The sequence below is a fragment of the Coregonus clupeaformis genome, chromosome 1 (genome assembly GCF_020615455.1).
Source record: "Coregonus clupeaformis isolate EN_2021a chromosome 1, ASM2061545v1, whole genome shotgun sequence".
NCBI lineage: Eukaryota > Metazoa > Chordata > Actinopteri > Salmoniformes > Salmonidae > Coregonus > Coregonus clupeaformis.
This window is the reverse complement of record NC_059192.1, coordinates 49,793,874-49,818,600: the sequence shown is the minus strand read 5'-3', so window position 1 is coordinate 49,818,600 and position 24,727 is coordinate 49,793,874. Positions and strand designations below refer to the sequence as shown.

General features: G+C 45.1%; 1 protein-coding gene across 4 annotated transcripts in view; it reads right to left on the bottom strand.

The window, feature by feature from the left end:
• Nucleotides 1-24,727, bottom strand: part of LOC121569599 (cullin-9) — a 48,716-nt gene that overhangs the window by 6,686 nt on the left and 17,303 nt on the right. For 2 of the 4 annotated variants that reach the window (XM_041880692.2, XM_041880719.2), the window contains exons 3-31: nucleotides 19,731-19,885; nucleotides 19,002-19,595; nucleotides 18,685-18,826; nucleotides 18,292-18,482; nucleotides 16,281-16,680; nucleotides 15,873-16,065; nucleotides 15,570-15,771; nucleotides 15,162-15,355; nucleotides 14,839-15,035; nucleotides 14,372-14,609; nucleotides 14,049-14,154; nucleotides 13,701-13,928; nucleotides 13,397-13,487; nucleotides 11,331-11,502; nucleotides 10,900-11,005; nucleotides 10,691-10,786; nucleotides 10,393-10,568; nucleotides 10,176-10,309; nucleotides 9,841-10,026; nucleotides 9,507-9,536; nucleotides 9,109-9,245; nucleotides 8,705-8,887; nucleotides 8,340-8,497; nucleotides 8,017-8,218; nucleotides 7,664-7,835; nucleotides 1,329-1,474; nucleotides 1,070-1,199; nucleotides 629-831; nucleotides 111-364 (exon numbers count right to left, since the gene is read on the bottom strand). In XM_041880692.2, coding sequence (XP_041736626.2) covers nucleotides 111-364; nucleotides 629-831; nucleotides 1,070-1,199; nucleotides 1,329-1,474; nucleotides 7,664-7,835; nucleotides 8,017-8,218; nucleotides 8,340-8,497; nucleotides 8,705-8,887; nucleotides 9,109-9,245; nucleotides 9,507-9,536; nucleotides 9,841-10,026; nucleotides 10,176-10,309; nucleotides 10,393-10,568; nucleotides 10,691-10,786; nucleotides 10,900-11,005; nucleotides 11,331-11,502; nucleotides 13,397-13,487; nucleotides 13,701-13,928; nucleotides 14,049-14,154; nucleotides 14,372-14,609; nucleotides 14,839-15,035; nucleotides 15,162-15,355; nucleotides 15,570-15,771; nucleotides 15,873-16,065; nucleotides 16,281-16,680; nucleotides 18,292-18,482; nucleotides 18,685-18,826; nucleotides 19,002-19,595; nucleotides 19,731-19,885 — 5,416 coding nt within the window. The remainder of the gene's footprint in view (nucleotides 1-110; nucleotides 365-628; nucleotides 832-1,069; nucleotides 1,200-1,328; nucleotides 1,475-7,663; nucleotides 7,836-8,016; nucleotides 8,219-8,339; nucleotides 8,498-8,704; nucleotides 8,888-9,108; nucleotides 9,246-9,506; nucleotides 9,537-9,840; nucleotides 10,027-10,175; nucleotides 10,310-10,392; nucleotides 10,569-10,690; nucleotides 10,787-10,899; nucleotides 11,006-11,330; nucleotides 11,503-13,396; nucleotides 13,488-13,700; nucleotides 13,929-14,048; nucleotides 14,155-14,371; nucleotides 14,610-14,838; nucleotides 15,036-15,161; nucleotides 15,356-15,569; nucleotides 15,772-15,872; nucleotides 16,066-16,280; nucleotides 16,681-18,291; nucleotides 18,483-18,684; nucleotides 18,827-19,001; nucleotides 19,596-19,730; nucleotides 19,886-24,727) is intronic. The other 2 variants (XM_041880699.2, XM_041880708.2) reach the window with 2 other exon arrangements.

The following is a 24,727-nucleotide window of genomic DNA, read 5'->3' as shown; positions in this document are numbered from 1 at the left end:
CTACAATTCAAAAACCAAACTATTCCCAAGATACAGAATCACCCCAGAGGCCACACCAGCCAGCCACATTAAAAACCTTTCCCCCACTAGGTCAAGGCTCATCCGCACACCTGATGTCAGCGTTGCTGCTGCTGGGGTTATTCTTCAGCTCAGCCTTGCTGAAGGAGAAATGCGCCTGGCCCTTCTGGGGAGTGGAGGGGTCCTCGGGCAGGAACTCCACGATGTGGGGGCTGTCCTCGTTGCGCCTGATGTAGCCCTTGCTGATGACGTGCATGACGCAGGACAGCACGTCTGTAGTGCTGCAGCTGAAACGAACCGAGCCCGGGGAACGAGTCGCCTCCCGTTTCTGACACGTGTCCAACACCTGATGGAGGACAAGGGAGAAAAGAGGTACATAAGACACCAGCTGCTAGTGTCTGGCACATCAAATAAAGCTGGTCCTGAACCATGGAGGGATATACGTTTATGCTACCACTACATATACGTAAAAAAAAATGTATGCACACATGACTGTAAGTCGCTTTGGATAAAAGCGTCTGCTAAATGGCATATTATATTATACATAGGATCAGCTGAGGATCTCCATTGGTCACATGAGAAATGACATGGGGAAGGAACATGGCCTTACTCTGAACACCAGATTGTCTATGTGCATCTCTTTCTCAGCCTTCATGATCTGGATGATGAGGCAGTAGATGAAGTTCCTCTTCCTCTCCAGCGAGCGGGCAGCATCCTCGTCCACATTCAAGTAGGTCTGCTTGGGCAGCAGGTAGCAGTAGCTGTGGTTTTCCAAACTCTGAGACAGAGCTTTTTTGTTCAATCTCAGGACTCCTATGGGCAGAGGACAAAACAATACATTCAGTGCAACTCCACAAACAAATGCCAACAGTAAATTCAAATGGTCATTCAAATTAAATCTAACTGGAGAACAATGCAGGAGGAGGAGTCTGTCAGCATTTTTTTTTTGTAAATACAATGTCACAAAATCAGATGGATTACAGGGATCAACAATAGTTCCATAGAATCTTTGTGAAAGGCTCTGAGGGGAAGACAAAGAGCAGGACCTCACCCTTCACAAGATTGTTGTCGGGGCTGTCTTGGGTGAGAATGCCCTTCTCTACAGTGAGGGGAGACAGAGCATGAGCCAGCATTGTCGGGGAGAGGCCTGTGGCCTGCTGAAGAGCCTCCACAGATACATCCTGAAATAAAAGACAACACGAGGTCATATCAGAGACAACAGCCCATTGTCAAATGGAGAAAATGTAATAATTCAACTCCCCATAGTGCATTGCACTGTGTTTCTTTCTCCCCCCCCCCCATCTAGTTACCGCTTGGTGGTTGAACTGCAGGAGGATGTACATCTGCAGGGTGGAGACGTAGAGAGTGCAGGAGCCGTAGTGCAGCTCTGCATGGCCCAGCCAGGTCCACTGTAGACGCCGGGGCTTACTGTGGGTCAGATTGTACATGCACTGGCCTGCAGACAAACACACATCACACACCGATCAGCCTCTAGCACTTTCGTTCTGAAACATGCCATTGTAACGGACTGGTTCTGATGGAACTTGGTGAGATTTTGGCATATGTGACTTGTTTCAGGAAACTAGGCATTTGTCGCACATCACTACTTCACAGGAGAGGCATTTGAATGTAAACAAATGTTTTATCAAAATACGTTTTTTTGGCAGAAATGGCTTCTGGAACATGAACTTTCATGTGCCTTAATAACAAACTTGTATTTCATATGTAAATACGAATACAATTGTTAAAATTACGAGCCTAGTTGGTTTAGCCACGGAAAGAGACAGGAACCTTCCCACTAGCCATGATTGGCTGAGATAACGTATGGGCTGGACATGCCAGGAGATGAGTTTGGATTGGTCTGCCATTTAGCATGTTTCGGTCTATAACGTGAGCTGTTCAGTATGTGTTGATAGTGCTTTCTACCGCACTGTTTTTGAAAGATAATCTCAGCAAAAAAAGAAACGTCCTCTCACTGTCAACTGCGTTTATTTTCAGCAAACTTAACATGTGTAAATATTTGTATGAACTTAAGATTCAACAACTGAGACAAACTGAACAAGTTCCACAGACATGTGACTAACAGAAATTGAATAATGTGTCCCTGAACAAAGGGTGGGGGGTGTCAAAATCAAAAGTAACAGTCAGTATCTGGTGTGGCCACCAGCTGCATTAAGTACTGCAGTGCATCTCCTCATGGACTGCATCAGATTTGCCAGTTCCTGCTGTGAGACGTTACCCCACTCTTCCACCAAGGCACCTGCAAGTTCCCAGACAGTTCTGGGGGTAATGGCCCAAGCCCTCACCCTCCGATCCAACAGGTCCCAGACGTGCTCAATGGTTTTTGAGATCCGGGCTCTTCGCTGGCCATGGCAGAACACTGACATTCCAGTCTTGCAGGAAATCACACAGAACGAGCAGTATGGCTGGTGGCATTGTCATGCTTGAGGGTCATGTCAGGATGAGCCTGCAGGAAGAGTACCACATGAGGGAGGAGGATGTCTTCCCAGTAACGCACAGCGTTGAGATTGCCTGCAATGACAAGCTCAGTCCGATGATGCTGTGACACACCGCCCCAGACCATGACAGACCCTCCACCTCGATCCCGCTCCAGAGTAGAGGCCTCGGTGTAATGCTCATTCCTTCTACGATAAACGCGAATCTGACCATCACCCCTGGTGAGACAAAACCGTGACTCGTCAGTGAAGAGCACTTTTTGCCAGTCCTGTCTGGTCCAGCGATGGTGGGTTTGTGCCCATAGGCAACGTTGTTGCCAGTGATGTCTGTTGAGGACCTGCCTTACAACAGGCCTACAAGCCCTCAGTCCAGCCTCTCTCAGCCTATTGTGGACAGTCTGAGCACTGATGGAGGGATTGTGCGTTCCTGGTGTAACACGGGCAGTTGTTGTTGCCATCCTGTACCTGTCCCGCAGGTGTGATGTTCGGATGTACCGATCCTGTGCAGGTGTTGTTACACGTGGTCTGCCACTGCGAGGACGATTAGCTGTCCGTCCCGTCTCCCTGTAGGGCTGTCTTAGGCGTCTCACAGTACGGACATTGCAATTTATTGCCCTGGCCACATCTGCAGTCCTCATGCCTCCTTGCAGCATGCCTAAGGCACGTTCACGCAGATGAGCAGGGACCCTGGGCATCTTTCTTTTGGTGTTTTTCAGAGTCCTAAGTTTTCATAACTGTGACCTTAATTGCCTACCGTCTGTAAGCTGTTAGTGTGAACTTAGCAAGAGCTATCAGATCAGTTGTAAAAAGTAATGGGCTACTTTCTGCACACGCCACGGTCAGTGTGAACGGGAGTGACTTGACAACACTGGCCAAACAAGATGTAGCTACAAACTAAATGGAGTTAAATGGTTCCAGTATGCTGTGAAGCGTTCATCCATGTAAGAGGCTAGCTACATTTTCAGATATTATAAGTTTCTAATTTTGTCAGAAAGTTGTTTTCATTGCAAGTTAACGCGTACTGTTAGCTAGCAAACGTTAGCTTGCTGGCTCGCTAGCTAATGTTACATGTATGATCTGTGTAGTAATATTATTCAAATCAGAAAACCATTTGCATTGCTAGTTATAGCCTAATGTTAGCTAGCTAACATTGAATCTAGCTAGTTGGTTGGCTTTAGCTACCTGCGGATTCATACTACAGCTATGACAATGTCTGTATTATGCCAGTTCATTGTTCAGCTAAACAAGACTCCACCTCGCCAGATGATTACATGACCCATCAAGTTAGCCAGGTGTGTCTGGGGGTGATTACAACCATCTATTGTATTTCATGAACATGTGTACATGTCTAGACAATAGTGACTCATCCACTTAGCTAGATGTGGCTGGTTATAGCATTTCCTTCAGTAGCCCCGGGATTGCCACGCAGAAATATCCGCCAACAGAGAGAAGCACGAGATTGAACTTCACTCAACTTTCTAGAGCAGTGGTCACCAACCTGTCGATCGCGATCAACTGGTCAATCTTCAAGGCATTCCTTGTCGATCGCCAAACATTTACGTAAAAAACCCTTCAGATGCAGGCACCATCAGCCCAGTGAAATAAAAATAAAAGCCAATTACTTAAATGTATGCTCACTCAGCTGTGCGTCACATGACTAAAATGTAAATGTAATGTAAGTAATAAAACTGATCTATTACCAATGTGATCATATAGCCTACCTCAAATTTTGAAATGTACTTTTTTTTAAATGCCCTGAACAACAATGCATTCATTGGCAGGGCAATTCAAACAAAGCCAATATGTGGTGATAATGGATTGGGCCTATAGCTTACTGCACAAACCTCATTGCTACTGTACTGTTTTTAATTGGTTAATGTTGCATAGGCTTATGTTTTTAAGTCATGTAAAAAATAAAATTCTGAGTGGTAGATCTCAGCTTGCATTTTGACTCTGTGATCTTGACTCAGAAAAGGTTGGTGACCACTGTTCTAGAGTTTTCCCTGTTAACACTATCAACATTTCCCTTTACTGTGGCAACTGTGATCGAATCAACGCAATATTAGCCAAGTTCAATGCAACATACCGAAACAAAACAAAATTATTTTGTAGGCAGAACATATCGGAGTAGGATTCTATTGCATTGACACGCACTACTCAGCCCGTACTTTACACAGACCGGTGTGGCATAAACAATCAGAGCTATAGTAGGCCTATATGCAAATAGACCATTGCCATATACAGTGGGGAGAACAAGTATGATACACTGCCGATTTTGCAGGTTCTCCTACTTACAAAGCATGTAGAGGTCTGTAATTTTTATCATAGGTACACTTCAACTGTGAGAGACGGAATCTAAAATATCCAGAAAATCACATTGTATGATTTTTAAGTAATTCATTTGCATTTTATTGCATGACATAAGTATTTGATACATCAGAAAAGCAGAACTTAATATTTGGTACAGAAACCTGTGTTTGCAATTACAGAGATCATACGTTTCCTGTAGGTCTTGACCAGGTTTGCACACACTGCAGCAGGGATTTTGGCCCACTCCTCCATACAGACCTTCTCCAGATCCTTCAGGTTTCGGGGCTGTCGCTGGGCAATACGGACTTTCAGCTCCATCCAAATATTCTCTATTGGGTTCAGGTCTGGAGACTGGCTAGGCCACTCCAGGACCTTGAGATGCTTCTTACGGAGCCACTCCTTAGTTGCCCTGGCTGTGTGTTTCGGGTCGTTGTCATGCTGGAAGACCCAGCCACGACCAATCTTCAATGCTCTTACTGAGGGAAGGAGGTTGTTGGCCAAGATCTCGTGATACATGGCCCCATCCATCCTCCCCTCAATACGGTGCAGTCGTCCTGTCCCCTTTGCAGAAAAGCATCCCCAAAGAATGATGTTTCCACCTCCATGCTTCACGGTTGGGATGGTGTTCTTGGGGTTGTACTCATCCTTCTTCCTCCAAACACGGCGAGTTGAGTTTAGACCAAAAAGCTCTATTTTTGTCTCATCAGACAACATGACCTTCTCCCATTCCTCCTCTGGATCATCCAGATGGTCATTGGCAAACTTCAGACGGGCCTGGACATGCGCTGGCTTAAGCAGGGGGACCTTGCGTGAGCTGCAGGATTTTAATCCATGACGGCGTAGTGTGTTACTAATGGTTGTCTTTGAGACTGTGGTCCCAGCTCTCTTCAGGTCATTGACCAGGTCCTGCCGTGTAGTTCTGGGCTGATCCCTCACCTTCCTCATGATCATTGATGCCCCACAAGGTGAGATCTTGCATGGAGCCCCAGACCGAGGGTGATTGACCGTCATCTTGAACTTCTTCCATTTTCTAATAATTGCGCCAACAGTTGTTGCCTTCTCACCAAGCTGCTTGCCTATTGTCCTCTAGCCCATCCCAGCCTTGTGCAGGTCTACAATTTTATCCCTGATGTCCTTCCACAGCTCTCTGGTCTTGGCCATTGTGGAGAGGTTGGAGTCTGTTTGATTGAGTGTGTGGACAGGTGTCTTTTATACAGGTAACGAGTTCAAACAGGTGCAGTTAATACAGGTAATGAGTGGAGAACAGGAGGGCTTCTTAAAGAAAAACTAACAGGTCTGTGAGAGCCGGAATTCTTACTGGTTGGTAGGTGATCAAATACTTATGTCATGCAATAAAATGCAAATTAATTACTTAAAAATCATACAATGTGATTCTCTCTCTCACAGTTGAAGTGTACCTATGATAAAAATTACAGACCTCTACATGCTTTGTAAGTAGGAAAACCTGCAAAATCAGCAGTGTATCAAATACTTGTTCTCCCCACTGTATGGATCTGTGCCATTTACTTTGAACTGGACTGTGTTTACAGCATGAGCGGTCATGAGTAGATGTACTTGTTTTGAGATCAAAGCGAGAGCTGCATGTAGCCATGTGTGCACATTTTGTTCATATCCTTTGCTAGTTAGTGAGTTAATAGCCCAGTTATAGTTCAATTGTAGTCAGCAATAGGGGAGTGATTGCTTCCTACAAGAGAACAAAACGTGTACATTTCTTGACATCTTTGAAAAGCGAGTCAGGTAAAGAGCTTTTTTTGTCTTAAAGGGGCAGTGTTGTATTTTGAGAGTAGCCAATAGGCAGAGGTTAGCATAATTTGTCTGATTCTATGTAATAATGGTATGCGAATAATAATGCCTTTTATTTTGTAAAGTGGTTTCTTGCATCAAACACCACAACAACATTTTCAGTCACCTTGTCTGAAGGACAAGTGGATAAACAAGTTAATGTCAAGCCCTGTATGTTTTTTTGTTGTTTTTTTAAGTCTCATGGAATGTAGGCTTACATTGAACACCACACATTGACTGCTACTGTAGGCTGAATTATATAACAGCTATTTCTATGTTAAAATGTTATGGGATGCATTTTCTCCATCGTTTTTGATGGTAGGCCACTAACTTAAAGCAGGTACAGCTTCAGTGTTCACAGTAAACATGAACTGGAAGTTGCACAGAATTTTCACAACGTTCAAGTTTGCGCTCAGCAGAACTGAAATTTGCTCAGTGCCGGAAGAAATTAGAGGGAACATTGCAAGTAACCATTTCACTGTACCGTTTACACCTTCTGTACCCTGTGCATGTCACAAATAAACAGATTTTATTTGATAGTGTGTTTACCAGAGACGGTAATGTGAAGAACATGACCTGCACCGAAGTCAGATTAGGATATAGGCCAAGATAAGTGTTTTTCTACATGGATTTTTTTTACTTCTTTTAACACTGTCTTGAAATCTTTGGTTGTTTACTAAACTACTCACTCTGTTTAGCACATGGCCTCACATGTGAATCCTTAAAAGAGATGGGTGGGGCTAAGGCTTAAGAGGGTGTGAACGATGCTGAATGGGTGTAGACAAAGAGCTCTCCAGTACGTGCACCAAAACATTCAAGGGCCATTTTCTCAAAAGTTTATCAACTTTTAAAGCAGGATTACTTTCCCATTGTTCCTCAACTGTAGTGTATGATACCATTTTGTAGTCCCTACTTTTATCCAATGTAAAAAACATAATTTCAAATTTTGCTACACAATACCGAATTGCGGCGGTTGGTCACTTATGAGAAATATTAAAAATACATCAATGAGGCAAACAAAAATTATTGCATACAGCCAAACTTTTTGAAAAGACAGACGACAGAAGGGGACTGACTGTTAGAGTAGAAGTCTGTGAATTCTGCCAGGTAGGTGCAAAGCTGCTTGGGGAAGTATCTGCTATGGTTGTCCATGTAGCAGGGGGAGGAAACAGCCCAGCAGCGAGGAGACAGGATGAGCACCTTCACCTCACTCTCCTCATCAGGCTCCGACGGCTGATCATCCATCATCTGTAGCACAGCAAAGGACAAAAATTGTTTATGGTTATGGGTTGGATTCCCATGAGCCCATATCACATCGAAATATGTGTATGCTGCTTTGGAAACGAGCATCAGCTATATATTTTTTTTTAAGGAAAAGGAAAAAACACTGCAGGGCCTGATACAATACTGCTTCTCATCCTCTGCTTACCTCCTCATCAACATCCTGAAGGGTCTTGTCCAGCTGCTGGAGGCGGTAGAGGTGGAATTCCTGCTGCAGCTCCTCAGACTCACTCAGGTTCTTCAGCATCTGCTGGGGGAAGCGGTTGGGGAAGCAGGTGCCTATCTGCATTATGACAGCACTCTCCAGCCACACCTTGCCCTGGCCTAGCAGCCTGTCACCCAGGTAGTACCTGTGGAGGAGGAAACGAGATGGATTGAGACTCGAGACTATGCTACAATATGGTCCTTTTATGAATGATACATGGTCTTAGGTTGGCCTTAACAACTACAGGGATAGAAATGTGGCCTTACCTGTAAAAGTGCTCAAAGGTGTTGGCCAGCTCCAGGCCTGAGAGGAAGAGCATTGGTTCTAGGAACTGCTGTAACTGATTAAGAGTCTCCACGTTGCCAGAGTCCACTCCACTCTCCTGGATCATCAAGTCGATGTACTGGGCAAACCGCTCGCTCACCTGCAAACACAGAGATGGAGAATTCAACCTACACAAAGAGCAGTGATCTGGAGAATAGATGTGTTACAGGTGCACTGCCGGGTCACGTTCATTAGGCACCAAACAGAAGAAAAATGACTGGAACGAGGAAGAACTATTGCCGTTTTCCGTTGCGTGCCCTAATATGACCTAAGTAGTATTGAGTACAGGTCATCTAGTATAACTCACGTGCATGGCGGTGAGGATGGAGAGCTGTAGGAGAGCAGCAGAGAAGCCGTGGCGGAGAGCCAGCACAAACGCTGTCTGTTGGCCAAACAGCTCCTCCATGGCATTCTTCAGACGGAGGTACATGTTCCTGTAGCGCTCCACAAAGTCTGGCAGGCTGCACGTAGAGTCCAAAAACTTCTTAACCTGTTAAACATGGATTAAGTCATCACTCAAGTTTTTTTTAGTTTTTTTTATCTATGAGTTCCAGCTTTTGAAATCCTGCCAAAGATTCATTTAGTGATGCCATCTTGACTCAAACTTTTTTTTATTTTTGAGAGTTACTACTCCAACTTACTTCAAGGACATTAGATCAGAGTAGGTTTATAATGGGCCTCAGTGTTTTTAGAGACATACGAGTGGCTTACCTGTCTCTGTACAACGCCCTGCCAACACAGTGCTATCCCTGCAATACTGCTGGTGTTCTTCACCTTCGGCTTGATAGAGTTGGAGGAGGAGGAAGAGGAGACAGTGGCTGCATCTTTGTTCTTTCCCTCTTTTCCATCTGAAAGAAAATGACAATTCAGTTATCTTCTAAACAAAAGGTTTGAGATAAATCAGGGTAAAAAGAATCTGCAGCAAAAAACAACAAAGAAACAAATGAGTAACACATCATCCTGATCATTTTCAATTCAAACTGGAGGGTTGCGTGTGGGGGGAAAGCGGAATGTCGCAGTCATTAGTTATATAAAAATGGGGATGCCATTGAGCTGGAAGAATAACTTAAAACGAAATGTAGTACATTAGCCTCTAAACTGTTACTTACTCTTTAAATCTTTGCTTCGGTTGATACCTTCTGAAAACAAAAGAAATACGGAAGACTTGATGGGTGGCTTCTACCTAATATTATAAGTAAAGTATCAATACGTTTGCATTTCCAAATATTATACTACCATGCAAAATCTAGTCTACTAAGATTTATTCGCAGCTCATTTTGATTGGCAATTCCAGTAGCATTTCCGCACCCATTTCTAGGGGCAATAATTGTCAGTTCACTATTCTGAAGGTTGAGAAGCTGGACAGAGAAAAGACTCATAGCAGCCTTGAGTGTTTATCAGAAGTAAATGAGTGGTAAGGTATAGCGTTACAGGATTACTCACTGCACTTGATGGGTGGCTTGAGCTCCTCTGTGTCCACTCTGCTGGTATCCACATGGACCAGTAGGTGGGTGAGGCGACGGACGCGGGAGTTGAAGATGGCGGCCCGGCTCTTGCAGCGCCTGGCTGACTCTGCGTTGTCCAGGTACTCACTGAGCAGCCAGGAGAGGGGACTGAGGACTTGGGTCTCTGTGGGAGTGGAGGAGAGAAGCAAGTTATTCGTACTACAACTGCCTGAATCAACATAGTTGATGAACATGTATGACTGACAGAAGCTAGCTGAAGTGCAGGAAGTGAGTGAGAGACACAGAGAGAGTGAGACAGACTCCGAAAGTTACCGGAGATGGTGATGCTCTGTACGATGGGGGTGATGAGGGCCTCCCAGCAGGTGCGTCCCAGAGCCTCCGCTGCCTCGGCATCGGGCAGGAAGCGGTCAGCAAACATCTGCTCATGTCGCAGAGCACTGTTCAGTCTGCCGACACACACCAGGCCAGGTTAGCGCAGTCTGGGGGTCAGTGTAGTTTGCAGTAGCATGTATAGTAGAGACAGGCTTACTTGTTGAAGAGCTGCAGCAGCTGGGCCTTGTCCTCCAGGATCTCCTGGCACCAGGTGTGGGCCTTGGTGGTGTAGAAGAGGTAGGTGCGACAGCAGAGCTGCTCCTTGAACACGGGCCAGAAGGTGGGCTTGGGCCCCAGCACCTCAAAGCCGTGGACCCTCGTGTCAATACCACCCTGGTGGGAAGAGCAGGTTCAAAACGTAAAAAGGAGACTCCCTGCTGACCAGGGTTGGGATCAATACCATGTAAATTCAGGAAGTAATCTGAAATTCAAATTTTCATGATTCCACAGCCCACCTGCTGACACCTCTTGATCCTGATCTGCACAATGGACCAGAAGCGGGACATGTTCTCCAGCAACACAATGCGATTGGCTGAAGGAGGCACATTGACCTGTAAAAACAAGAGTTGGGTGGGTGAGGGGCTTAAACCTTAAAAAGACAAGATCGTAAATAAAACCTACTTCCAAAGGTTTCCTACTCCTGTCTGCCTATACAGCTACTTACTGTGTTCAGCTCTGTGTTGATGTTTGTGGGGTCATCTCCTCCAAGTACTACCATGCGGGCAGGCATATAGCTGGAGTCTTCACTGGCCACAAGCACTGCCAATTGCCTGAGTTTAACAAGAAAAATAGAAAAATGCACTTACAGCAAGTTCTCAATAGTTACAGTAAAAATAAATAAAAAAATACAAATATGAATGTCATTGAGGTAACCACAGCAGTTTAAGATAAAGCATGCGGTCTAGCATAATAATCCACAGACGCAAGAACAAGGTAATAACAAAAGTTTCGGTATACAGGAAAGGTAAAAGTGAGCAACACAGGTGCGCTTCATTTTCAATTGTCTTTACATGTTGTGCAATTTGCATACATATCAAGATTAAACATTCCAACATTCTAAACCCTTTGTATGGCCAAAGTGATGTGTGGACGTACCTAATCACCACCCCCTTGTGCATGTAGATGTTGATAAAATGGGAACCTGTGCAGCCATTGGACTCCCAGTAGGTTTTGGGGTTCTTGTCAGTGAGCTTGTTGGCTCGATGGTGATTAGAGGAAACCTCCACTTTCTCCCAGCACTTGTCCTCCTTGAGTTCCACACTAGATCCTGTTAATGGTCACAGACAAAGTACGACAAAAAGTCAACAGGTCAGTTTAAGACAAGTTCTACTTTCAGAAGCTAAATAAAAACTTAAGGGATGTTTGGTTAAAGTAAATAATCTACCAGTATTAATTTCTTGATTTAATGAAGAAATAATACAAAAGTAATGACATGATTTATTTTGGCACCATTTCTTTGCGAGGCTGGTATTTAGTTGTGCTGCGAGTCAGCTAAAAGTATACATACATACATACATACATACATACATACATACAGTGGGGAAAAAAAGTATTTAGTCAGCCACCAATTGTGCAAGTTCCCCCACATAAAAAGATGAGAGGCCTGTAATCTTCATCATAGGTACACGTCAACTATGACAGACAAAATGAGAAAAAAATTCCAGAAAATCACATTGTAGGATTTTTAATGAATTTATTTGCAAATTATGGTGGAAAATAAGTATTTGGTCAATAACAAAAGTTTCTCAATACTTTGTTATATACCCTTTGGTGGCAATGACACAGGTCAAACGTTTTCTGTAAGTCTTCACAAGGTTTTCACACACTGTTGCTGGTATTTTGGCCCATTCCTCCATGCAGATCTCCTCTAGAGTAGTGATATTTTGGGGCTGTCGCTGGGCAACACGGACTTTCAACTCCTCCAAAGATTTTCTATGGGGTTGAGATCTGGAGACTGGCTAGGCCACTCCAGGACCTTGAAATGCTTCTTACGAAGCCACTCCTTCGTTGCCCGGGCGGTGTGTGTTTGGGATCATTGTCATGCTGAAAGACCCAGCCACGTTTCATCTTCAATGCCCTTGCTGATGGAAGGAGGTTTTCACTCAAAATCTCACGATACATGGTCCCATTCATTCTTTCCTTTACACAGATCAGTCGTCCTGGTCCCTTTGCAGAAAAACAGCCCCAAAGCATGATGTTTCCACCCCCATGCTTCACAGTAGGTATGGTGTTCTTTGGATGCAACTCAGCATTCTTTGTCCTCCAAACACGACGAGTTGAGTTTTTACCAAAAAGTTCTATTTTGGTTTCATCTGACCATATGACATTCTCCCAATCCTCTTCTGGATCATCCAAATGCACTCTAGCAAACTTCAGACGGGCCTGGACATGTACTGGCTTAAGCAGGGGGACACGTCTGGCACTGCAGGATTTGAGTCCCTGGCGGCGTAGTGTGTTACTGATGGTAGGCTTTGTTACTTTGGTCCCAGCTCTCTGCAGGTCATTCACTAGGTCCCCCCCGTGTGGTTCTGGGATTTTTGCTCACCGTTCTTGTGATCATTTTGACCCCACGGGGTGAGATCTTGCGTGGAGCCCCAGATCGAGGGAGATTATCAGTGGTCTTGTATGTCTTCCATTTCCTAATAATTGCTCCCACAGTTGATTTCTTCAAACCAAGCTGCTTACCTATTGCAGATTCAGTCTTCCCAGCCTGGTGCAGGTCTACAATTTTGTTTCTGATGTCCTTTGACAGATCTTTGGTCTTGGCCATAGTGGAGTTTGGAGTGTGACTGTTTGAGGTTGTGGACAGGTGTCTTTTATACTGATAACAAGTTCAAACAGGTGCCATTAATACAGGTAACAAGTGGAGGACAGAGGAGCCTCTTAAAGAAGAAGTTACAGGTCTGTGAGAGCCAGAAATCTTGCTTGTTTGTAGGTGACCAAATACTTATTTTCCACCATAATTTGCAAATAAATTCATTAAAAATCCTACAATGTGATTTTCAGGATTTTTTTCCCCTCAATTTGTCTGTCATAGTTGACGTGTACCCATGATGAAAATTACAGGCCTCTCTCATCTTTTTAAGTGGGAGAACTTGCACAATTGGTGGCTGACTAAATACTTCCCCCCCCCCACTGTACATACATACATACATACATACCTTGGCACAGATTGCGCAGAAAGATGTCAAAGAAGGGGATGTTGATTGGTTGGTGGCTTCGCCGATGCTCCTCTATTTGGCCCAAAACCATCTGTATTTGGTTAGAAAGGACAGCACAGATTACAAATGAGCTATTAGCAACAGACAGAGTGACATGACACTTGCAAGCCAAATGTGACACCCCCTTTTGAAGGAACATTTCAAAGAACCACAAGTTTTAAAAAAAACAATGGAGAATATTACAATATAAAAACCTAGTCTTGTAACTGACTGAATAGTTAAGACAGTAGAATTTGTACTAAACCTGTATGCAACCAGCCAGAACGCTGGTGGTCATTTTCTTGTAGAGACTGGCATACTTCTCACAGTCTGTGATCAAGTCCCGCAGCTCTGTGACCATCAGCAGGTTGATACTGTGCTTGTCCAGCGCCTTGACCAGGGCGTCCTTTGTGCCCAGACGACACATCACCACGGCATAGTCTTTGTTCACAGAGGCCAGGCGATACAGGAAGCGGATGAGCAGCTGGACAACCTAGACGAAACAACCTTGTGTCAATTACATGACCATTAATTGAATACGTACCTAAAATAGAAACATATAGGATTATACCTATGCGCCTTGGAGTTCATAATCATGGAGGATCTTTCCTACCTCACGGTCATTGATGAAAGCGGTCATAGAAGACAAGCATGGTTCTATGCTCTCATGCCATGGAAGCAGATCCTCCTGGTAATTGTCCAAGAACTTGTTCAATATTCTACAGGAGAGAATATACAAATGGTTGTATTACATTTGTTGTCCTCAGGGCACCATTGAAAATGAGAACCTGATTAAAAATAAAATACATGCATTGCATACATACATTACACGCCCTTTGGAGGTTCATTACACCGATGACAGGATCTAGGCACTGACATGACATTCCAACAACTAAACCCTGTTGGTAGGCAGCACAACAACCACCTCCGTCTCACCTGAGGATGGAGAGCTGCGCGGCCCGGTCGGCTCGGTGCTGGTCCATGAGGCGCACCAGGTCCTGGTAGGTCTCTCGGCTGCGGGTCACCTGGTTGCGCTCCTCCTCTAGCTGGGAGGCGTCGTCACACAGCAGCTGCTCCAGAGTCAGGATCACCTCCTTGGTTGCAGTCATCTCCTTCAGGCTCACCACCAGCATCTTCAGCTCTGTGTCCTTGAAGTCCAACTCATCCTTTGACTCTGGAAGAAATATCCAGAACAGAATTTATTTACTTAATCTTCTTCGTCCCCATTGGGACATAAGACCACAATAACATCTTTATCATTTATTGTGGGAAGAAGGATCTATCATAGGAATGCAAGAGGCATGGCAGAAAAAGCTTATGTGCAACCAGCCAGCTAGGAACCTCTACACATAACCGGAAGGCACTGTTTGAGGAGTGTGTTCAGACGAGCAGTGAAATCACACCTTTTTTCTCCAGCTTGTGGACCATGGAGATGTGGTTGAGGGCAATGATGGCCAGCATATTCACTGGCCGCGAAGCTGCGAGGCACTTCTTCAGCACGGTGCTGACGTCACAGGCCACCAGCTGCTCCGCCAGACTCTTACTACTGGAGATAAGCATGATGATCACCAACAGACCGTTCCTCACCGACAACATACACCTGGTAGGAGAGACCGCAGATATCCCTTAGCCTCCACTGTGATATAGCAGGTGTCATCACAGGAAACAGTGGAGTTGGGCATGTTAACATTCCCTTTGAGAGCCAGTCGGGGTGTAAAAGACATACCCAGGTGTGTTAAGCATCAGTTCAATGCCAGCGGGGATTGCAGCCAGCAGTCCCTTGGAGCCCTCGGCGGTGGCAGAGCCAATACTGGCAAAGACCCCGAGCATCATGGGTGTGCCAGACTCGGAGAGAGGAAGATAGCAGCTGCTCATACTTCCCAGGTCATGCTTACTGGCGCCTGTGATGACCATCAGAGTCTAGAGCGGAGGGGAGAAACCAACACACACACACACTGTGTAAAGTGTGGATAGAAACATGATAGACAGCTACTCCTTCACAGCTGCAGAGTTGTCATGACGTGTCATCCCCTAAAACTGTTAGAAAACGTGCTCTTTCATTACAAAACTAGCTAGATTACAAAACAAACGGGAGTAAAAAAAGAAAAGAAAAATAAAGTGATCGAGAACTCACCGCCAGGGCGACTTGCTGGACCTGTGGGACAGTGGGGTATTCCTGCATACAGGCGAGGATAGCTTTGACGCCCCCTTCAGTGGCGAAGGAGACCCTCCACTCGTACTTGACCATGAGGGCGCGGGTGAGACGCAGGGTGCTGACCACGTTCTCCTTGGGCTGCCCACTCAGCATCTCAACCAAAAGCTTCAGGACTTTATCACTGGGGGGACGACAACAAAGGTTAAAGATCATGTTGGAGGACAAATGTTTGAGGTCAAATGTGACCCTATGAGAATGGAAGTGTGCAGGCAGCAGCCTTACCGGATGGTCTGGACAGCGTCCGTCCTGAGGGTGCTTCTCTCCTGGGGCCCCTCGTCCTCTAGGACCTGGATGATGAACTTGATCCCAGCCAGCTGCTGGACTGAATCTGAGCCACTCTTCTTCATGATGTCCACCACCTCCCCCAGCTTCTCCAGGGCTGTCTTCTTGCCCTGCACCTTGGGGTTGTTAAACACTGGTGGGGAAAACACAAGGCAAAGCATGAACAGCAAGAATGGCTGTCATTAATTAAAATCAGGCTGCAGTGCGTGCTAATAAAAACACCATTGTATCCTTGGGCATGTTTATGGTTTCACTTGTCTTTCTCTGGAAAAAGGTGTTGGCTACAGCTAGAGGTAGTTTGCCAACCACAAAAACAAACAAAGTTCAAACACACACAGACTGCCACACCTTTCATCTTTTCCTCCAGGTCTTCTGGGTAGTTAGACTCATCTTCCATGGGCAATTCAGACTCCGTGTCAGAGCAATAGTCTGTAGGAATCTCCTTCTTGGGCTTCTTGGACAATGAGCCCATGGCAGAGGAGGAAGAGGAGGCAGCGGTGGCATCAGATGAGGAGTTGCTCCGTCCTCCTCCCAGGCCAGAGGAGCAGAGGGAGCCATCGGGCAGCAGCTCGTCATCTTCCAGGCCTCCCCCACCGCGACGCAGGTAGTGTTTAGAGAAGGCATGGGAGCAGAGCAGGTCCCACAGACAAGAGTTCTGCAGGGTCTGCTTCAGGTAGTGGAGCAGCTTCCGGGCCACCTCGCCTGGCACCGACAGCTGGATAAGAGTGGCCTCGTCTACGTCTGACATCTGACAGAGCAGAGAGAGGCAAGGCAAAAACATGAAATCTACTCTCAACTTCCATGGGGGCTGAGCGTCATGAAAAGAGCAGGAAGAGTGAGAAGATTAGAGAGTGAGGGAATTAAAGATGGGGGGGAGTGATGAGTAGGGCTGTTGAGGTGACTATTACCACGACACTGGCAGTCCTGAGTCACGACTGCAATACAATTCTACATGACCGCTGAGTCACTAATCTCCTCTTCGGCACTCTGGACATGAATTAGTAGTAGCCTACACAAATCGCTAACGATCATCGGGCTAATGGCCTGGTAGTCAGGGCTCTATTGTCCCTCTAACATCAATGCAAATGCAATCAAAAATCACTCATCAAAACAGTATGTGCTTTTAAAACTCACCTCACTGTGATTGAACACTTTGAAGAAAGCAGTATAAAAAAAAAAAAAAAAAAATTGTATTCACTAACTGTAAGTCGCTCTGGATAAGAGCGTCTGCTAAATGACTAAAATGTAATGTAAATGTAATCTCTCACCACCGTGAGTTCCATCTCTTCCCCTCTCTCCTTCATTCCTTTCTCCAGTGTGCAGAGAGAGGGCCTGTCAGTTTAATGAAATATGTTTCGTTGTGAAAACATGTAACTATCGATGTTCCTGAACAGGTTTCCCTTGGTTTCCCAAATTAAGCAGGAACAGGGTTGGAGAGCCCATGGCATACAGAGTTTGGGTGGAATAACACCTGTGGCGCAGCGAAATTACCGGAGTAGCCTACCCAACATGAGTGAAAAACATACTCGTGGGAAAGTGGCCTCCATTTGCTATTCCAGTGCATACGGATGACATGTCTTTTTTGTCTTGCCCATTTGATAATGGGCCATTCAAAATCAAAACTAATTTTACATATTAGTAAAGACAAGTTTAAATTGAGAATAGTCTGATGGGTGAAAATATGATCACTTGAGAGAACAGCGTGTGCAGCCTGAGGCAAGGAACAGAGCGTAAACGTTTTGGGGGACTTTCTCAAATCAATAGCCTATAGTCGCATCATGCAGCTCATACATCTTGTGATTTCTAAGGTATTCTAAGGTTTGTATCATTCACAACTAAAGTTGACAAATAACTAAATCCAGCATATAGTTTCAAATGATCACTTACACTCAACATAGCCACTTCATATGCACGCACTCTCGCACCGGAAAGGGAAAAATACCCATTCCATTTTATTCAGCTAAATTCAAATATGTTCCTCATACTATAAAATAAAATGGCACAGGACTTATAAGCATATCTTGTCTACTAAATTAACAAGCCTATGGCACGGTGCATAGCCAAATAACATACAGTAGGCCAACTCATATTCTGTTCTTCTGAAATACATTTTCTTCACATCATAATGTTTCTTTAGACCTGACTAAAATAATGAATTTATTGTGATGGTGTACATTAAATTGATTTACTAGACTTTTTTAAAATGTAGATGATTAAAAGGCCCGCATCAGATGCTTGTATGAGTGGAGCCTGGAGATGCTAAACATGTTAATGTTAATTAACGGTCAATTACCTTGAGACCAGCAGTCTTTTGCATGACAATTTCATGAGCGCCACAGCCCTTGTGATGGGCACTTGCCTGTTCATCGAGGCGCTGACGCAGGATGTTGTTGATCTCCTGCTGTTGCTTTGGTTCCAGCTTCTTGATGAAGAAGAGCACTTCCCACCACTCGGCCCTGCTCAGGGTGGCTCCATCAGACTGCAGCCCCTCAGCCAGGTAAGGCAACGAGTACAGCCCACCAGGAGGCTTGGAGAATAATGTCTGACTCACTGCATACAAGGGAAGACAACACCAACAATATTATACAGTTTCTAATAAAACAACATTAAATGGCAATTTGATGAATTTACAGAATAACCTGCGTGTGCATTAGGGCTCAAAGTTTGTGTGCTTTGACGCGTCGGAGCCGCATTACTGTTGAAAGTCACTTACATGAGTGTGAGTCTGTGGGTGCAGGGGACTTTCTCTTACCAGCCGTGAGCTTGATGGTCTCAGTCAGGGAGGAGGCCTTCTCCTGGGCGTCTTTCTCACCCTGTCCACTGGTGCCAGTGCCCAGGATCTCAACCATGTGCCAGTGCACCCAGTAAGTCCGAGACAGGGAGGTCCAGTACACCTGTGCCCAGAAAAACAAGCAGATAAGTCAATCACTTTACAGCAAATCTGATCTAACAGCGTTAATAAAGTTTTTACCAAATCCGTCGTCACTCATCCCTAACTAAAATCTCAGGAGCCTGTGCTGTGTGCTGGCTGATACAGTCAAGGCTGATACAAGGTGTGATATTTTGTACCTGCACTGGTGGCGAGCCGTCATTACTGTAGCGGAAATCCCCCTCATCACCAGCGCTGACCTCCTCATAATCCTCCAGCATACGGACCAGCATGCCGCTCTTTAGGTTTTCCTGCACGTATTCCACGTAAGCCGAGCGGCTGGCGAAGTCTGTGCGCGTCTTGAAGCCGTTGCCGGTCTTCTTCTTGGGTGGTGTGGCGGCTGCCATGTTAGAGGAGGCAGCGACAGGAGAGGCAGAAGCAGAGGCAGAGAAACGGGGCTGAAAGATGGAGCGCACCATACGGCGGGGCGGCTCGTCCTCCTGGTCCTCCCCGCAGGCGCTGCCCTGGTCCAGGCCGCTGGACTGTGGCGGCTGCCGGTTGCGGTCCCAGCCCATGACGCGCACCAGCTCAGAGATGAGGTTAGCCATGGCCATGGTGAACTCAAACTCTCGCTGGACACGCAGGTTCTCTGTCTGGTGGCCTGTCCCTGAGGAGGAGCCTGCTGCATCTTGCCGCTCAGAGCTCGACTCCACCCCTGCTGTGTTGAGCTTGTCCATCAGGGACGTCACACACAGGTAGCGCTTCACCAGGGAGAAAAGCAGCTTTCCTGGAATCTGGAGCACACAGAGGAAACGTCACATTACATCTCAGCGACAGGTAATTCACTGGTTTGATCTAGAGGTACATGTAGGAATCCATTGGTAAGTAAGAGTACTGTACAGAGACATGGAATGCGATTTGGTAGCTACCTGAGGGAGGTGGATCCCCTCAAAAGAAATGCCATGCTCTTCAGAGGAGGTGGTCTCCGCAAACAGCTCCAGGAGGGTGTAGCGATTGTCAAAGTCCATGTGCTGCTCAATACCATCCTGCTGGCTGAGGGACAGGAGCACATAGGCACGGCTCCCTGGGGGAAGACAGGAGCACCATTATCATTTTAGGTGGACACTATATTTTGTCTTGATTGGTTCTGGGTCTGTCATGACACCTAGTGTCTAATGAGGTAGTTACCACTGTCCCAGGAGAGTTGCAGATACATACATACATACCATTACATTTTAGTAATTTATCAGACGCTCTTATCCAGAGCGACTTACAGTTAGTGAGTGCATACATTTTTCATACTGGCCCCCCGTGGGAATCGAACCCATAACCCAGACGTTGCAAGCACCATGCTCTGCCAACTGAGCTACAATCAGCTACCTGATTAACAACCCTGTTCAGTTGCACTCAATTTGCACTTCCAAGACATACACTAAAATAGGGATGTAATGACTCAAATAGGTGTAAGATACATGTGCATCAGTCCGCGTAACCCAAACCGATCCAAGTGTAGAATACATTGGTCAGAAAATGTATTCCAATGTTACGAATCGCCAGTTCACTAAATTGTTTTGCTCATATTACATTCTACATTGCAAAAATACCACTTATCTTGTGACAACTGATTCGTCCTCTCCTTCAGTGTTGAACTGCATGCAAATGTTGAGTCATTAACCAAGTCATTTTGCATGCCGAACAACCCCAGGCAGTATCAGTAACCTAGTCAAACTGCGCACTGTGCCCAACGCGAGGTAGGCGGCCTGTTCCTGATATTGCACATCTGCGCGGCACATTTTTTTATTTAACCAGGTAAGCCAGTTGAGAACAAGTTATCATTTACAACTGCGACCTGGCCAAGATAAAGCAAAGCAGTGCGATAAAAACAGAGTTACACATGCATTTCATCATTCAAATGCTAAAATGGCTTGCGTGATATTAGGTTGTCATTCAAATAATAAAGCCTATGTAATTTGCTATTGTCGTTATCTATGCGCGGTTGAAAATAGTGTAAGAAAAGTAAGCTACCGGAGACAACGGCTACTTAAAGCTGATGTCAACACAGCTAACAAGGTGCTGACTGATCGCTTTCGCAAGATCTGGGAGCACGATATCATACCACAATACTGGCGAAAATGACTTATCGTCAAACTGCCAAAGAAAGGAAACCTCAGTGAATGTGACAACACTCCTCTCCATCCCCAGCAAAATCTTCTGCAGAAAACTCTTCAAAAAGGATTGACACTGCTGTCGATGACAAACTAAGACAAGAAAAAGCTGGGTTCCGCAAAGGAAGATGGATCGACCAGATCTTTGCCCTGCACAACATCGAGCAATGCCTCAGGTGGAATGCACCCCTCTAGACCAACTTAATTCATTTCAAGAAGGCATTGGATAGTGTTCACCATGAGAGCTTATGGAGAATCCTTGGAGCCTACGGAATACCACCCAAGATTGTCAACCTCATTGGGAAGTTCTATGAACAATTTGAATGTAGCATCATCCTTGATAGTGCTCTTACTGAGTCACTTCAACTTAAGTCTGGTGTCAGACAAGGCTGCATCCTCTTTCCAATCCTTTTCATGTTACCATAAACTGGGTAATGTGTCAATCTGACCATGCCTGAGGAATCCAGTGGACCCTCTTCTCTAATCTAGAAGACCTCAACTTTGCAGATGATCTGGCCTCTATATCATCCAAATACATCCACCTCCAGTAGTCAGACTCAGCATGCATGCTAAACAGACTGGTTTCCATTTGAACATACAGAAGACCCAAGACATATGCATTAATACACCACCACCACCAATTACCATCAGTGGAGAGACGCTTGAGTATGTCGACAACTTCCCCTACCATGGAAGCCTTATCAGCGGCGACAACGGAGCCAAAAAAGACTCTGGGATGCTGACCTTCTAGGCAGAGTTGCAAAGAAAAAGCCATATCTCAGACTGCCCATCTTAATCTTTTATTTTTATTGGCCAGTCTGAGATATGGCTTTTTCTTTGCAACTCTGCCTAGAAGGTCAGCATCCCGGAGTCACCTCTTCACTGTTGACGTTGAGACTGGTGTATTGCGGGTACTATTTAATGAAGCTGCCAGTTGAGGACCTGTGAGGAGCCTGTTTCTCAAACTAGACACTAATGTATTTGTCCTCTTACTCAGTTGTGCACCGGGGCCTCCCACGCTTTCTATTCTGGTTAGAGCCAGTCTGCGCTGTTCTGTGAAGGGAGTAGTACACAGCGTTGTACAAGATCTTCAGTTTCTTGGCAATTTCTCGCATGGAATAGCCTTCATTTCTCAGAACAAGAATAGACTGACGAGGATCAAAGAAAGTTCTTTGTTTCTGGCCATTTTGAGCCTGTAATCGAACCCCCAATTGATGATGCTCCAGACAATCAACTAGTCTCAAGAAGGCCACCTTTATTGCTTCTTTAAAATCAGCACAATCGTTTTCAGCTGTGCTAACATAAATTGCAAAAGGGTTTAATGATCAATTAGCCTTTTAAAATCATAAACTTGGATTAGCAAACGCAACGTGCCATTGGAACACAGGACTGATGGTTGCTGATAAATGTAGATATTCCATTAAAAATCAGCCGTTTCCAGCTACAATAGCCATTTACAACATTAACGATGTCTACACTGTATTTCTGAACAATTTGATGTTATGTTAGACATGTTATGTTTTTTTCAAAAACAAGGACATTTCTAAGTGACCTCAAACTTTTGAACGGTGGTGGTAGATATATATATATATATATATATATATATCACACATACACACACACACACACACACACACATATACAAATTCATTGGCTATGTCATAGCTAACTTGTAAACGATAAATATTGATACATTACTAGCTCAATATGCATTAATGATAAAGGTAATTAGCGCGTGATGCTGATTTCTGAACCAAAGCGGGGGGGGGGGACAAAAAAAGAAAAATAGGCTACATATCTGATATTGGTAAAGGGGTGGTAGATGCCTAGTCTCCCTTATGGCTGAGCCCAGGTGACTACATATAGTATCTATAGAAAGTCTACACCCCCTTGAACTTATTCACATTTTGTTGCGTAACGTGAGATTTAAATATATTTAATTGTAATTTTGTCATTGTCCTTTGCAAAATACTCCATAATGTCAAAGTTTAAAGAAAATTCTACAAATTGACAATTCAATAAAAATGCAATAACTGAAATAGTAATTTAATAAGCATTCATTCCCTTTGTTAAGACAAGCCTAAATTAGTTCAGAAGTAAAATTTGGCTTAACAACTCACATAAGTTATATGGACATGGAAGTTCTGCTTCTAGCTCCTAAACAACTTTGCAGTATATTGTTTTGTGTGTGTTATTTCTTACATTATTAGTCCAGGAATGTTTTTCTGTTATTACATACAGCCGGAAATACATTTTGGATATCAGAGCGGCAGTTACTCACCAGCATTACGACCGGGAATACGACTTTCCTGAATTGGATCCTTTGTTCGTACCCCTCAGGGAAATTTAACTGATTCCAGAGGCTGATCCAAAACACAGCCGGCGGAGAAGAGGTATTCGGAGTGGACTTCTAGTCTGACTTAGGTGGTGTGCACACCATCCACCGCTTTCGAGAATATTACTCGCTATTGTTCAGTCTCTGGATAATAAAGTAGACGAGCTCAGGGCGAGAATCTCCTTCCAGAGAGGCATCAGGGATTGTAACATACTCGGTTTCATGGAAACATGGCTCTCTCGGGATCTACTGTCTTTGTCCATACAGCCAGTTGCGTTCTCAGTATATCGCGCAGACAGAAATAAAATACTCTCCGGGAAGAAGAAAGGCGGGGGTGTTCCTTTCATGATTAACCACTCACGGTGTGATTGTGATAACATAAAGGAACTCAAGTCCTTTTGTTCACCCGACCTAGAATACCTCACAATCAAATGCAGACCGTATTACCTCCCAAGAGAATACTCTTCGTTTATATAGTCACAGGCGTGTATATTCTCCCTCAAGCCGATACCGTGACGGACCTCAAAAGAACTTCACTGGACTTTATGCAAATCTGAGGCCACATTTATTGTAGCTGGGGATTTTAACAAAGCAAATTTTAGGAAAACGCTACCTAAGTTCTATCAACACATTGACTGTAGTACTCGCGCTGCTAAAACACTCGACCACTGCTACTCCAACTTCCGGGATGCCTACAAGGCCCTCCGCTGCCCTCCCTTCGGCAAATCTGATCGACGACTCCATTTTGCTCCCCCCTTCCTATAGGCAAAATCTCAAAACAGGACGTACCCGTGCTAAGGACTATTCAACGCTGGTCTGACCAATAGGAATCCACGCATCAAGATTGTTTTGATCACGTGGACTGGGATATGATCCGGGTAGCCTCCAAGAATAACATCAACAAATACAAGGACACGGTGACTGAGTTAATTAGGAAGTGTATAGGAGATGTTGTACCCACTGTGGACTATTAAAACCTACACCAACCAGAAACCGTGGATAGCTGGCAGCATTCGCTCAAAACTGAAAGCACGAACCACTGCATTTAACCATGGCAAGGTGACTGGGAATATGGCCGAATACAAACAGTGTAGTTACTCCCTCAGTAAGGCAATCCAACAGGCAAAACGTCAGTTTAGAGACAAAGTTGAGTCGCAATTCAACGGCTCAGACACGAGACATATGTGGCAGGGTCTACAGACAAATCACGGAATACAAAAGGGAAAACCAGCCACATCGTGGACACCGACGTCTTGCTTCCCGACAAGCAAAAACCCCTTCGCCCGCTTTGAGGATAACAGCGCCACCGACGCGGCCCACTGCCAAGGACTGTGGGCTCTCCTTCTCCGTGGCCGACGTGAGTAGCCCTCGCAAGGCTGCCGGCCCAGACGGCATCTCTAGCCGCGTCCTCAGAGCATGCGCAGGC